Raw genomic sequence first — 14,759 nt, forward strand, 5'->3', positions numbered from 1 at the left:
CGAGGGAAAAATGAGTGGAACAGAGGGCAGAAAGACACAAAAAACGAGTGGAACAGAGGGCAGTGGGGCTCAAAAAACGAGTGGAACAGAAGGCAAAAGGGGCACAAAAACAAGGAAAAACAAGGGGCACAGAAGGCAGAAGGGCACAAAAAAAGAGTGGCACAGAGGGCAGAAGGGCACAAAAACGAGGGAAAAACGAGTGGAACAGAGGGCAGAAAGGCAGAAAAAACGAGTGGAACAGAGGGCAGAAGGGCACAAAAAACGAGGGAAAAACGAGTGGAACAGAGGGCAGAAAGGCACAAAAAACGAGTGGAACAGAGGGCAGAAAGGCACAACAAACGAGTGGAACAGAGGGCACAAAAAAACGAGTGGAACAGAGGGCAGAAAGGCACAAAAACTAGTGGAACAGAAGGCAAAAGGGGCACAAAAACAAGGGAAAAACGAGTGGCACAGAGGGCAGACAGGCACAAAAAACTAGTGGCACAGAGGCAGAATACAGAATACAGAAATATAGGGGCAGCTAAGAACAGAAGGCAGAACGGGCAGTGAGGCACGAGGCAGCGAGGGAAACATAAGGGAAAACTGGGCAGAGACACAGGGCAGCGAGGGGTACAGAAGGACAGACCGGGCAGAGAGAGCACGGGGACAGCGAGGGGAACAGAGGGAGGAAAAAGGGGCACGGACCATGTACAGGCAGCGGGGGAAGACAGACAAAAGCAGTCACAGACACAACAATGAAAATACAGGCAATACAATAAAAGCAATAAAGCGTTGAAAGGCACATGTGTATAGGTTACGTTACTTGGCAGGCAGGTAAAAATAGATGCAGCCAGGATCAGCAGTAGGATTTTCGTGCTGCTCTCTGATTGCTCACTTTCCACAAGCCCTTGGTTAAATTATGTGTGCTGTCAAGCTTTCATATTCAGACATATCAAGCTCTTATTCTGTGTAGCCTTTGCAGTTTGTTGTTGGCAAAGGACGGGGCAGTGGGCATCCTAACAGGAGAGGGTCATGTCAGGTGCCACGCGAGGCCTCTCTGAAATATGCCTAAACTGCACTGCTCACCTCTTGGTGGTAAAATGTTGTTCTGCTGCCTGTAACTAAAGATTATGTCTTACAGGGGTTTATGGTAATTGGCAAAGCATTGTTCCATCTCGCTGAAACAATATGCCTCCTGTGCAGATACCTTTCTGCCATCTCTTTCATTTCCAAGATGAACTCCAAATATAGACCTTGAATTTGCACTGTACACTGGAGTCATCGCTTTGTGCACTATCTTCTTAGAATTTTCACAATATTCGTTGCTCCTTGGGGCATGTCTTTATTATAAAATGCTTCATAATTGTATAATATTTTAGACCTTCATAAACTGTGAATAGGTAAAAATGCTAATAATTCACAATCATTCAACCTGTTGCTGTAAGGAAGGGTCACCATTCCAAGGCTCTTGAACAAGAATGTAGAGGTGCTGCTATGGCTGAGAGCAGGAAACTTGTACCACAAAATAATACACTGCTGTATGCATACATGTCCATGCCAATAGACTCAATTTAGGCTGTCGCCCTCCTGAAATCGCCTCTGCTTCAAAAGGCATTTTTAAAAAGAAATTTAAATTGTGCAAATTGCTTGGGGGTCCCCGTCTTCCAGTAGTGATTCAGTGGGGATCCTCAGGAGCCAAAAGTTTGGGAACCACTGCTCTACACCACTGTTTTGATGTTTGATTTTCAGTGTTGTTACATTGAAAATGGCAAAATAAAAAGATATTTTTTTAAAGTGCATGAGATAGTTTAGGACATGATTATAAGGAACAAGTGTTTAAATATATAGGGCATATTGTTTATTGCAATTCTGAAAGCCAGCAAAACGTTTCTGAAGTTTAATTGTGGAGTGGAAGTGAGTAGAAGTGTTTAAAAGAAATGAGGACATATTGTGCCTTATTCAGCAAAAGGCAGAAGTTCAGCAGTCGGATAAGAAGAAATCATGCAATGAGTGAAGAAGCAAATGCCACAACATCAAATGTTCTCCTGTTGGCTCACCCTCACGCTTCTCTTTCCAGTGGGCTTAGCTTTACCATACTCTCTACTTTTAGAATTACAATACCAGTGGCAGCAGACCAACACTTTATCTACTATGTGGTGAGGTGCACACGACACTCTTTCCTGTCCTACTCATTCTTGAATATTTGGCCTCCAGTTGTCCAGGTAATGATAGTTAACTGTGGTACACTTCGTTGCATGTGGGCTTTACTGAGATGTGGTGCCACTGTGGGCCACACTCCACACAAAGATGAAACCTCCGATTTTACTGTAGTGGCGGGGGCATATAGTAGTAACACACTCAAGTCACAGTGTACGTGGGGTGCCTGTGTCAAAGATAAATTATTACATTTTTGTCAAATTCCCACTAAAAGATATTTGAATGCCTGACTTACCTGGGGAATGATAGGATTTTTGCCTTCTTTCACATTCCACGTGATCCAAGGGACACAGCTCTTCTTTTCCCTTTGCTGCTAAGGAAAAAACTGAAGCAGCAATAAGTGGACCTGTTATTAAAAATAAAAACAAAATAATAAAATCTCAATTAGCTCTTCTGTAATAAGAAGACAGTACAGAATAGCTGACACTGAAGACGGTTATGTGACAGAATTGAACTCCACAAAGGCACCTTATGTAATGGTTAAAAACATTGGTTGGGTTTATTCAAGACATAACCCGTTTTGGATACCATTTGCACGAATGCATTTCAAGTCTAACAAATCATCGTGACTTTATCACAGGCAAAGGAAAACTGGCTTTTCAGTTTGTCTCATGGTCACAAGCATGCACACTCTGGAAATTAAAATAAAAAGACTTTCCCTAAGGGTCAGCATACAAGTCAATTCCATCCAAGTTTCATTAGCTTGGAGTTAGTGGAAGGTTCTCCCAACCGTGTGGCTTCATCCTAGGTACAATGTGGTAAAGGCTTACTTTGGACTTGCATTTTTGCTCAGACTTTTCAAGAGCTTAGTTGAAGGTCATGCAAAGCTCACATAGCTTTTCCCAGGGCTAGATTGTAAATAGTGTATGCGCTCTTGAAAGTTCATTACCCAAAGGCTCACTATGTGGCCCAACTATTGAAAGGCTTACCCTTACCAAAAGCAGTCTATAAAACCTGGTCAGCTTTCTGATATCAGACCAGCAAGGATATAAGTGGTTACATGTTAATTACTTTTTAGGTCTCACCTACCAGACAGCACAAGATCTATTGTGAACTTACAGTGGGCTTACAACCCCCCTGTTGCTTACCACTGTCTGGATTTAATGCCACTCTTGCTTATTTAAAGGCTTGCCTTCCCTCTTCTTGTGTATGTCCCTCCACGGAGTACAGCCACGTTAGAGTCCTTTTAACTGTCTGACTTCTATCCTTCTACTTTTCACTTTTAGGGAACAACTTTTTTCTTTTGGTTAATAACACCATGATAGACCGTGTTTTTACAGCTCGTTCAGGCGCTTGTTTTCTGTTGCCTGTGCTACTCTCTCCCTTATACGTTGCTGGATTTCATGTTTCTCATATCAAAAATGCTTGTCCCTTTGTGCAATATGTTGTTCTCTTTGTGGCTTTCCACCCATCCACCATGTTGCTCTCCACCCTTCTGTGCTGCTTTTCTCCTCCCTTCACCAACTCCTCCATTGTGCAACACCCCGCAGTCCTTTTAATTTTTAATTTGTAATTTCATGAAAAAAAGTATATTTTTTAATTTACAGATTTCAATGGCTCCTGTGTCATTCTGTCACACATGCCTATTAACACAAGCGTGCACCAACAGCACTCACATCATTCTGACTTTACAGCCCCTTTTTTTTTACAATGCTGTACAGCAGAAGCACACTGCATTGGCAAATCCAAATGATCCAAAATGCAAGACTTACTGGCTTTGCCTGTGCTTGCTTTCTCAGACAGAAGAAAATATTGGGCACATATCACATGAAAAATACCATCTTAGTAACCTGATGCTGTGTTTTTCATGCATAACGTACCCAATACATTTTTGCTTTTTAGAAAGGAACTGGAAAAAGGTTGCATGGTTCCTTTGTGCAACAGAACTTACATTGTTGAAAATTTTAGGATGTTTTTTCTTGGGGCAAACACATTGGATTTGTCAGAGGTGTTCGACCCTTGAGTTGTATTTGCATGTGTACATTTTAGTGGTGGGAGTTTTTTGCTATTTTGTGGAAGGGCTGTTATTTGATTATTGTAGTGTTCTGCATATGTTTTTGTTATTAGAAAATATATTTGTGAGGGAAGGTCAAGAAACCAGGGTGGGGTGGGCGGAGTCCAGCTGCAACAAAGATGGCCGGCTCCAGAAAAAGCTCCTGAGAAGCACAGTTCTCTCCTGGAGAATACAGCATACCTAGGGCTCCCCACTACATGACATGGGGTGATCATGGTGCCAGAACATGGGGGGTGCAGTTTGCAATTCCTCCTGTAGGCCCTTGATGGAGAGAACTACTTTGACTAGGCCAAAGCAACTGGGCAGGGCCTACTGTCGCAGGGATTCCGTGCTCAGACAGAACTGTGCATCGAGGCTTGGAACCTCAGTGAATTAGTGTGTGCCAAAACTCACCTTAGTACCCAAAAATCCCCTACCAGACTAGCCAACAGTGTCTCATTGGTCATCATAAACTACCAATGCTTAGACAAACCAGAACATGAACTTAGTACACCTCAGGTAACGTGGAACACATGAACACTCGTTCGTTATACAATCATTTCAATCCAGAACAAGGAGTAAAAGAGGACACGTGCATATTTGAAATGTTTATTCACTAATGCCGTGCTCTCAAACGCAGTATCCTAGCTAATACAAGCAAACATATTATAATAAACAAAGTAATCAGCATAGTCACTAGTCCATAGAACACAAACGGTGCAAGCATAGTATTATGCTAAAATGAATAGGGTTTAACAAAACCTAATTCTCACCCTCCCTAGCTAATATATGATATTATATCTAAGAAGGTCTCTTGTGGGTTTTAGCAGAGCGGCCCCATACCGCGAGATCCTAGTGGTAAGGTATCACATCATCAGCAACCAGCTCTCTGCATGCAAAGCACCATCAAGTGTGTGTGTATGCTCTTGTGCAAAGCAATATAAAACGTGCCTAAAGCCAGAACTTGGCTGCAGCTGCATGCATGTTATGTCTAGGGACGTGCGAAGATCAGTGCTCATAATAACTACTGTGTTGAGATATCCTTGAAGGTTTCAGCACTCACTGTACAGACACAGCTCGCCAAGCAAGGCTGATATCAGTGTAACAACATATTATTCTCGGATGAACCGAATTTTTTTTACTAGGCTCAAAGCTAAAGCAGCAGATGCGTGTCGTGTGCAAAAGCAGCAGAAAGGAAAAATGGCGTTTAAACTCACAAAAAGCTCATGCTAACTTAACACAGTAATCAGGCTACATCTATTCATATATCACTACTTGCTCACGGACGGCCTGCTCTACCTTAGCAAGCGACAGACTACAGAAGCCAGATATTGGCCGGAGCAGAGGACCCGAGGTGAGTGGTCGTAGGGACAGCAGGCCCTGTGTGGCTGCAGCACCTTGCCCTCGGGCCCTGACAGCCCCGAGGATACTGAATACATGAAAAAGCAGACCAGCTCAGCATCCTGAGACTGTGGCTATAGCAGCACGAGAGCACTGTTTTTACAGGAGACGTCAATGCCTCGGTTCTAGGGCGGGCCACTTCAGTTGCTCCCTAGCCTCCACGCGAAGTACTTCTAGGTTGGCACTTGGAATATATGGTGCCATTGGCTCTCTTGATTCTCCGTGTGACCTCAACCCCCAGCAGTGAACATACCAATGACAACACATGGTGGGGCCCGGATACCGTCTTGTGAATCTGGGCAGGTGCAGCTCCCTACCTCCAGCAGAGGAGGTTTACCTGTTTGGCCACAGCACGACATGACTATCAGAAAGATGCTTACACTGAATGCTTCATCCTATCTGGAGGCATTGGCGCTATATACTACTCCAGTTCTCTATTAAACATGTGTAAAATCTACCAGCCTGTCTGCACATAACTGGGCGGATTACGGAAGTCTGATCCCAGTCCTATGCAGCTGTGGTGCCCAGTTGGCAAACCCCGGAAAAGACATTTCGAGACCCTGCAGATACACTGCTCAGCAGGGGGTCTAGTATACAGGCTATATACTACCCCAGATCTCCATTGAACGTGAGTAAAATCTACCAACCTGTTCTGCGAAAAACTGGGCGGATTACGGAGGTCTTATCCCAGTCCAATGTAGATGTGGTGCTCAGTCGGAAAACCCAGTAAAGACATTTGGAGACCCTGCAACACACCACACAGCAGGGGTCTAGTCTAAAGGAGGTCATCACAATCTGTCTGTGGCCTTTAACTCCAACAGTTGGCATATCATCTTTAATATAGGACCACACTGCGGAGCCCAGGGACAGACCTCTGGCTCATGACCAGTTCACTTCTTCGCCCATAGTGATAAACCTCCAACTTTGCAGTGGTGGCATAACTTACCTGGCATTCAGTTGGTCCTATTCTGGGGACGGTGACTGCAAGATAGACAGCTCTGTATACCTGCAGAAGTACACTAAGGGTACATCCAAAATTCTATCATTTTGCTCATTTAGAACCTCCGAGTGGATCTCCGGCCTTAATTTCAAGTCCCAACTCCCTAAGCCACGAAAATTCTCACACCCTTCTTTATGCCCAAAGTAAAAACTATGCTCCAGTGGTGGACGGCAAGTCGAAGAACACTGTGCCCACTGTGGCGAACATTACCTTAGAGAGCTCACATACATTGAGTGAACCTTGGACTTGATGCTTGCGGACTCTAAGTCCATGGCTGCCGACCACAGATCCCTCCTGTTGTACTTCAGTACTTTCCACCTGTGGCTCGACAACACGGATCACAAAGTGGTAGTTATAGACGATCGATTAATAGTTTTGGAATCTAATCCTGATGTAGGCAGGCAGGTGTGGCACCTGCACAGGAAGATGACGGATGTTGAAGACCGCAGTAGAAGACATAATGTCCGCTTCTTGGGTGTGCCAGAGGCTGAAGGCGAAAAACATGGACAGATTCCTGCCTCCATTTATCTTGAAACTTAGAGGCCTGACTTTTGTGCCATCACTGGAATTATGAAATGCACACAGGATCCAGATCAGGGGAGACATGCATAAAAATAGCCGCGACCAATAATCTCATGTTTTCTTCGACATAGGCATACCCATCAGGTTATCATAGCAGCTAAGGGACACAACAGCTTTTTTCTTTATATGGGTGCAAATATTTACATGGCAACTGACTTCTCCCCTCCACTGTCAACTTTTTAAGGAACTTGAAGGCAACACTGTGCTGCAGCCGGAGTTTGATAAAGCGCTCATCAGACTTATTTTGAAACCAGACAAGAACCCTACTGTTTATGTAAGCGATCACCAAATATCATTTATAAGTACAGATATGAAGATACTCGCAAAGTCCCTGCAACTTGCCATAAGAGGGTTATCCCGAGCTTTATTTATGACTACTAAGTAGGATTTGAGTCCAGTTGTGCCTTCCACAACCACAGTCGTCTTCTTTCCAATGTTATATGGCAAATGTGTAATGATCCGGATGATAAGCTATTGCTCGTATTGGATGCCAAGGCTTTTTACCAGGTGCATGTTGAGCAGAAGGGGCTCTAATTTCCTGTAAATGTCAGATGGCTCAATACCTCCCCTATGGCACAGAATGATTGTGGAGGACATATTTTAGGTACCTTCCTGTTCCTAGGGGGGACAAGACAAGGATACCACTGTTGGAACTGGCAGTTTTATGGTTGGCTGAAGGGATGCCCCCAGCCAGGCAGAACTACTGCTCCAGGCAATGACAGGTGATTACACGCGCTGTATAACCAGTGCTTGGCACTGAGAGGTCAAGTTCACTACAGAGGCAATATGTAAAGCAAAGGCACAGCAGCCACTCGCGATACATGCACTGAGCCTCACAAAAGAGACTTCACAAAAGATGTATGTACAAACATTTATATTCAACACGCATATTCAACCATTATAACATGACCATCGTATACTTTTGGGCATTAAACACAATTGGAAATATTACTAGCAGTACCAGGACCACTCGTATGGATATGCTTTCAATAGTATGCACACTATGGACAGTTCCTAATCTAACTTTCCCCTGAGAGCACCTTTGTGCGGTGCAGGTGGCTGAAGTCACACTTAATCTGGGTCCCCAGGAAGCAGGTAGGAATATGTAACAGTTTTAATTAGGAGGTAGACTTAAACAAGGGAGAGGTTAGCAGCCACTCGGGAAGTTAACCCACAGGTCTTAAAACACAAATGAGCCACGCAGTCTCTTGAACCGCTTCCGAACTGTCTCAGAAGCTTTTCTTCATCCTAGTCAATCTCTCTCGCTACTAGCTAGTGCCAATATGTCTTTGGGAGGGGCCAGGTGTGGAGAGGGCAGTTTGTCAAGATCTCTTCCCTCACCACTAGTGCTGAAAGATCAAGAGATATAATCAAACAGCTAGTGAAAGCTACTTCCAAATATCCCCGTTGAAAAAGGCACCATTTGCTGTTTGTGTGCTGATTGAGGAGCCACATCGCCGCCTGCTGCCGTGGTGTCCCCGAGTTAAGGGAAGGACGCTGCAACTTGCCGGACCCGCTCCGCGGGTCCCGCTGCGCCAGGAGCCCCTGTGGGAGCAAAGGAGAAGACCAACTGACCCCTCCCGCACCGGCAGGGCTGCGAGCAGCCTAGCAGGGACTCCGTTGACCAGGAGTCCCTGCGCCCAACACCTGTGGCTGCTCTCCCTGCCGGACACGCCCCTGACAGCTTAAGAGCTGTTCTGTGCTTCCTGCCTGCGGGAAACCTTGCTGTTTGTGTGCTGATTGAGGAGCCACATCGCCGCCTGCTGCCGTGGTGTCCCCGAGTTAAGGGAAGGACGCTGCAACTTGCCGGACCCGCTCCGCGGGTCCCGCTGTGCCAGGAGCCCCCGTGGGAGCAAAGGAGAAGACCAACTGACCCCTCCCGCACCGGCAGGGCTGCAAGCAGCCTAGCAGGAACTCCGTTGACCAGGAGTCCCTGCGCGGAACACCTGTGGCCGCTCTCCCTGCCGGACACGCCCCTGACAGCTTAAGAGCTGTTCTGTGCTTCCTGCCTGCGGGAAACCTTGCTGTTTGTGTGCTGATTGAGGAGCCACATCGCCGCCTGCTGCCGTGGTGTCCCCGAGTTAAGGGAAGGACGCTGCAACTTGCCGGACCCGCTCCGCGGGTCCCGCTGCGCCAGGAGCCCCCGTGGGAGCAAAGGAGAAGACCAACTGACCCCTCCCGCATTGGCAGGGCTGCGAGCAGCCTAGCAGGGACTCCGTTGACCAGGAGTCCCTGCGCGGAACACCTGTGGCCGCTCTCCCTGCCGGACACGCCCCCTGCCCTGTCAGCATCTTACATAACTGGGTGGGGCTGCCGCTGCGCGGGAGCGCGCGGGAGCGACCGGGGCGAAGACCGGGCAAAGAGCGCGCCGTTTGAGGCCGTTCGAGTACGGCAGAGTCCGGCCTAGGCCCACCCCCCCTGGTCGATTGGAAGGCCATAAGGTAGGCGGCGGATTCCGCTCTAACATCTCCCGTCCCCTTGTGTTGCTAACACAGCCTGACATCATTGTAAAACTCTGCCATCTGCACTCCCTGCAATGCCGCTACGGTCAGGCAAAGAACGATCCGTGCAAATCCACACTACCAAGGGAGTCGTATCTGGCCCCCTTGATGCTTTTATATCACGGGCTACTGGAATCCTGGAGAAGGAAATTGCCATGGTAGAGAAAAGACTCTCAATAGATCTTATTAGTGGCAAGCGATCGTCACTGGGGGCCCTAGCTATTTCCATCTCCCCTCTGCCCTCTGCCCCACATGCTGCCTTTAATTGCGTCCACACTACCTCTACGGACGCAATCGTCCATCTAGAAAGTATAGGGGCGAGCCCAACAGCTGATATTTTGAAGGAAGAAAGGCACAGTATAGAAGCTTCCCAATGTAGCCAGGGGGATGATGATAATGACTCATTGATTAGTGGGGGGCTTGATCCTAGTCAGCTTTCTGGATACCTCCCCCTTAATCATTCTAACAACTCTAATCCTGTTGAAACCTCCAACCACCCCGCCCCTAACCCTGGTCCCAACACTAAAAAGAGAAAGTTGGATTCTAGATTGTCGGGGGAGAGAGATCTAAAAATTCCTAAAGTAAACGAAGCCCAAGTTGATAGGAGACAGGGGTCTGAGTTTCCTTCAGACCCTCTAATCCCCTCTGTACTTACCAATATGCTATGCCCTTCCCTCACGGCCTTGGGCTCTTCAAGTACCTGCCCCATGTGCCTTAATAGTGACGAAGTTTTGTTAGCAAAAATGGAGGCCATGTTTAAAACTTTACTTCTACCTGTCCTGGAGCGGACAAGGCTCATGACCTCAAAAATTGATAGTATGGAGGTTTTGATTAATTCAAACCATGCAATGCTACAAACATTACTTGGCACAAATCATACGGGTGCCAGTAAACCATTAACAGTTACTAAGGCCCCTGGTAACAACAATATGACAAGGGGTAAACCACTTCCAAATAAAACCTCAGGGCCGAACACGACCACGCTCAAAGGGGGCAAAAAATCTAATGCCACATCTTCTAAACCAGGCACTAGCACCCACGTCCAGGCACCAAAGCCCCATTTAAAAAAAGGTGGATAAACAAAATACTGGTGGGCGTCAAACCATGGGACCACCCCCACAATCTACTTCAAACCCTGCTCCCCCTAGCACGCAAAGAGACCAACGTACTGCTCTCACCACCAACTACAGGGAGGGGGGACGCAAAAGACCAACTACTCCTCGTGTTGATTTACCACCTGAAGCAGCTCAACACACTATTGTCCTGACAGGTGTAGCACCTCTAAAACCAGGTACTAGGGAGTCTTATGGGGACCTTCGTAATAAAGTCATTTTTTGGCTAAATAAAAACCGCCCGTTACCTCCTTCCACCCCTACGGAGATACTATTCGTGAGGAGAGTAGATTGGGTGGGACATGGGACCAAAGACTTGGAAGGAGATTGTATCTTAATCTCGTTCAAAGATATGTGGGTGGTTGATGCCATCCGACGAGAACCGAGGTTTGCAAGACAGGGGGATGTACAAACCTTAGCCTTATCATATTTTTACCCACATAGGCAAATACCCCCCCAACCCTACCCTTTATTCCGCCAGGCCCCAGCCGTAAGACACCCCCTGGCATTAACCCCTCTCGACTGTCAGCGTCCCTTTCTCTTTAATCACTTTGGTCCCCTCTCTGGCCTTGAGGCTATTGATTGACTCAACGACCCACCCAGTGAGCCTCCCCCTGTTAAAGCAGCAGCCCAAGAGCCTATTGAGCGCAGCATGGTGAGTCCATACCAACTCAGTAATCTAGTAGATGAGGGTGGAGGTCCAGCTTCCCTGCTACTTAATCCACCACCCCACATAGTTGTTCAAGAGACCCCGACTAAGGATAACTCCATAGTCCCAATAGACCATGTTAGGCACATAGAGGTTAAAAATGATAAAGGGCATCCACAGGGAGTCACACAGCCCTTACCCTTGCAACCTCCCTCCATGGTCCATTTGAATGACAACTTGAAAATTCTGTCCTGGAACATAGCGGGTATTAAAACCCGCCTTGCCTCTACTGACTGGTCGAACTTTGTAGACAATTACGACATCATTCTGCTGCAGGAAACCTGGGCAACCAAGCCTGTTTACAAGTTGGGTTATATTAACTTTTTCAAACCTGCAATTAAAGGGGGCAAAGGGCGGGCCTCAGGTGGCCTGACGATCTGGGTGAAACAGTCTCTGGGTTTTCATCCAATTGAACTCCCTACTGAGCATCCGGATCTCCTCCAAATCAAACTAAGCAAAGGGAACCAGCAATATGTGAACATTCTTAACATCTATGCTAGAGGTCTGCCCGGTGGTCGAAGTCCGCCCTTGTTGAACATTATCGACCATATAATTTCGGAAATGGACAGCGGAAATGTCACCATCCTTGCTGGTGACCTAAATTGCACCATAGAACCATTGTTTGATGTGGGAGACACCTGGAGCATGGCTGAGGATTCTGTTTGGGGCATCCCAACTTAAAAGTGGAAACGAGGGCAAAAGCAACAGAGGCGGCAGTGTCTTGGATGGCATTCTGCCTACAAAAGGGTTTTCGTGCATGTAACGGCCGCTCTACTTCGGTCATTAAAGCAAATTGTACTTTTGACAATGGGCAGAGGCAGAGCCGTATTGATTATATCTTGCTGAATATGGTACATTGGCAGTTACTAATTGACATGGCAGTACTAGAGCGCCCGGAAAGCGACCACAACCCGCTGTCATTGTCATTAAAGATGCCAGGTCTAAAGAGACGGGAGGAGTCCACCGCCACCTACACAGGGGATGCCCAACTTACTAACGATAGGAGGAGACTGAAATGGTCCCGGGTCATGGAGGATAAGCGTCTATGGGACAATATTAATACTGTGGCTAAAAATGCGTTTAATGAAATGTCGCAAATTGACTTGTTGGGGGCGGACTCTGGTTTGGCTAATAATGTGATGGGACTACATACTAAATGCTTTGACCAGTTAAAATCCCTTCTTTCCCTCCCGTGCCGAAATGCTCCTACTAAAACAAATCCTTTGCCCCAAAAATGGTACAATAGGAAATGTAGGGAGGCACATACAGCTCTCATTTCAGCCATCAAATCACGGGACATGGCCGGAGTGAAGGTTGCAAGGCTCAACTACAGGAAAACCCTTAGAGAAGCTAAACGGGAGTGGGAAGATAAGTTCTGGTCAGATCTTCTGGAGGCATCTTCCTCTAACAACCAAAAAATGTTTGGGGATTTAGTTAAATGGGGGAAAAGCTCTGACTCTTCTACCCCGGGAAACAATGTGCCCCTTGAGGATTGGGTATCATTTTACTCTGCCCAATTCAGAGCCGATGATCCCGAAGCTATGAATCCCTTGGGCAATATACTCTCGCTGACCCCTCATGGGGAAAAACTAACTTTCACAGTTGCTGAGGCCGAGCTGGCCCTGGCCTTGACTCTCCGAGGGAAAGCCCCTGGCATGGATCTGATCCCGGCGGATTTATTTAAATCCAATCCCGCCCTGTGGCTCCCGTATAGAACTATGACAGCCAACACTCTAGCCTATGGAGCCACAGTCCCGAAATCGTGGAAGGGAGCTGAAATAGTCCCGATCTATAAAAAGGGCGATAAGTCCATCCCAGGAAATTACCGCCCTATTAGTTTGATCGATTCGATTCAAAAGATAATAGCACGTATGGTCCTGGGACGGGTCCAGGGATGGATCGAAACAGAGGGCATTCTATCTCCCATGCAGGCGGGCTTCAGGTCGGGAATTAGCACCATAGATCAGGTTTTTAGACTCTGTCTGATCTATTGGAAGGTGGTCTGGCTTGGCGGCGGTACCATCTTTGCTGCATTCATTGATCTGAAGTCCGCCTTCGATCTGGTGCCACGGGATAAACTGTGGGGTGTGCTGAAAAACTTGGGGTGCCCATTAGAACTGCTTGACCTCATTGTTAGACTCCATGAGGACAACTATGCGAGGGTAAGGTGGGGTGGCCAGGGACAAGTGACGGAGACATTTCCCGTAACTCGAGGTGTCCGCCAGGGGTGTGTTCTGGCCCCAACACTCTTCCTCCTTTTTATTGATCAAGTTGTCAAATTTTTCATGGACACCCCCACTGATGCCCCAATGCTGGCTGGGATGAGATTTCCACTTCTCATCTTCGCATATGACACTTTAATCCTCTCAAAAACACGTAGCGGACTCCAGCGGGCTCTGGAACGCTTTGAGGAGTACTGTGCCATCAACAACCTGGTGGTAAATGTGGGGAAAACGAAGTTTATGGTTTTTACTAAAAATTACCCAGTCCGGAGTTCCGTGAGGTTGAATGGAGTAAACCTCGAGCAGGTCGACACCATGACCTACTTAGGGGTTACCCTTGATAGCCGTTTGAGATGGAAGGACCAAATTAACATTCAACATCTCAAACTTGCAAGGCTGACTGGCTGCCTTATTAAAGAACAAAAGGAATCAACCACAAAGCGTGTCCTACCGGCCCTCAAGATTTATGATGTTAAAATCTCTACCGCCATTTTATATGGCGCGGATCTTTGGGGCATATGGACTTGCTTAACTTATTTAAAATCCAATGTAGATTCCTCCGTAACTTAGTAGGCCTCCCACAGTCGACCCCTTCGATCCCCCTCTGCCTAGACCTTGGTTCCCCTCCGATCAACGAGATGGCTAGATTTAGGCTGGTGGCACTATGGAGGCGTATATGGACGTCCCCAGATCTATCTCTATTTGCAAGAGAACTGGCCGAAGTTAGGTCTATTCCGGGTTCAGGGAAAATCCCATGGCTCTCTGCTGTTAAAACTATCCTTATTGATATGGGCTTAGAACACCTTTGGTCATCCCCTCAATCCAATGTTTTCCCCTCTAAAGATGAGTTCAAATCCCTGTATTGGGCTACGACTCGCTTAAAAAGAGTCCTAATTTCTAACAAAAATAGCCTCACAGGCAGGTTCCTTTCATTCAAACTTGACCTATCGCGAGAGCCCTACTGGGACATAATAACTAGACCGCTAGACAAAAAACTGTACCATCAGCTTAGAGTGGGTTCTCTGCCTCTGAACCCTTTCTCA

At 46.9% G+C, this 14,759-nt stretch overlaps 1 protein-coding gene across 2 annotated transcripts in view; it reads right to left on the reverse strand.

The window, feature by feature from the left end:
• The window catches only part of LOC147708788 (uncharacterized), a 104,708-nt gene that overhangs the window by 65,563 nt on the left and 24,386 nt on the right, over positions 1-14,759 (reverse strand). For both annotated transcript variants that reach the window (XM_086927419.1, XM_086927420.1), the window contains exon 3: positions 2,432-2,542. In XM_086927419.1, coding sequence (XP_086783545.1) covers positions 2,432-2,542 — 111 coding nt within the window. The remainder of the gene's footprint in view (positions 1-2,431; positions 2,543-14,759) is intronic.

Source organism: Lissotriton vulgaris, chromosome 6 (genome assembly GCF_964263255.1).
Source record: "Lissotriton vulgaris chromosome 6, aLisVul1.2, whole genome shotgun sequence".
Taxonomy (NCBI): Eukaryota; Metazoa; Chordata; class Amphibia; order Caudata; family Salamandridae; genus Lissotriton; species Lissotriton vulgaris.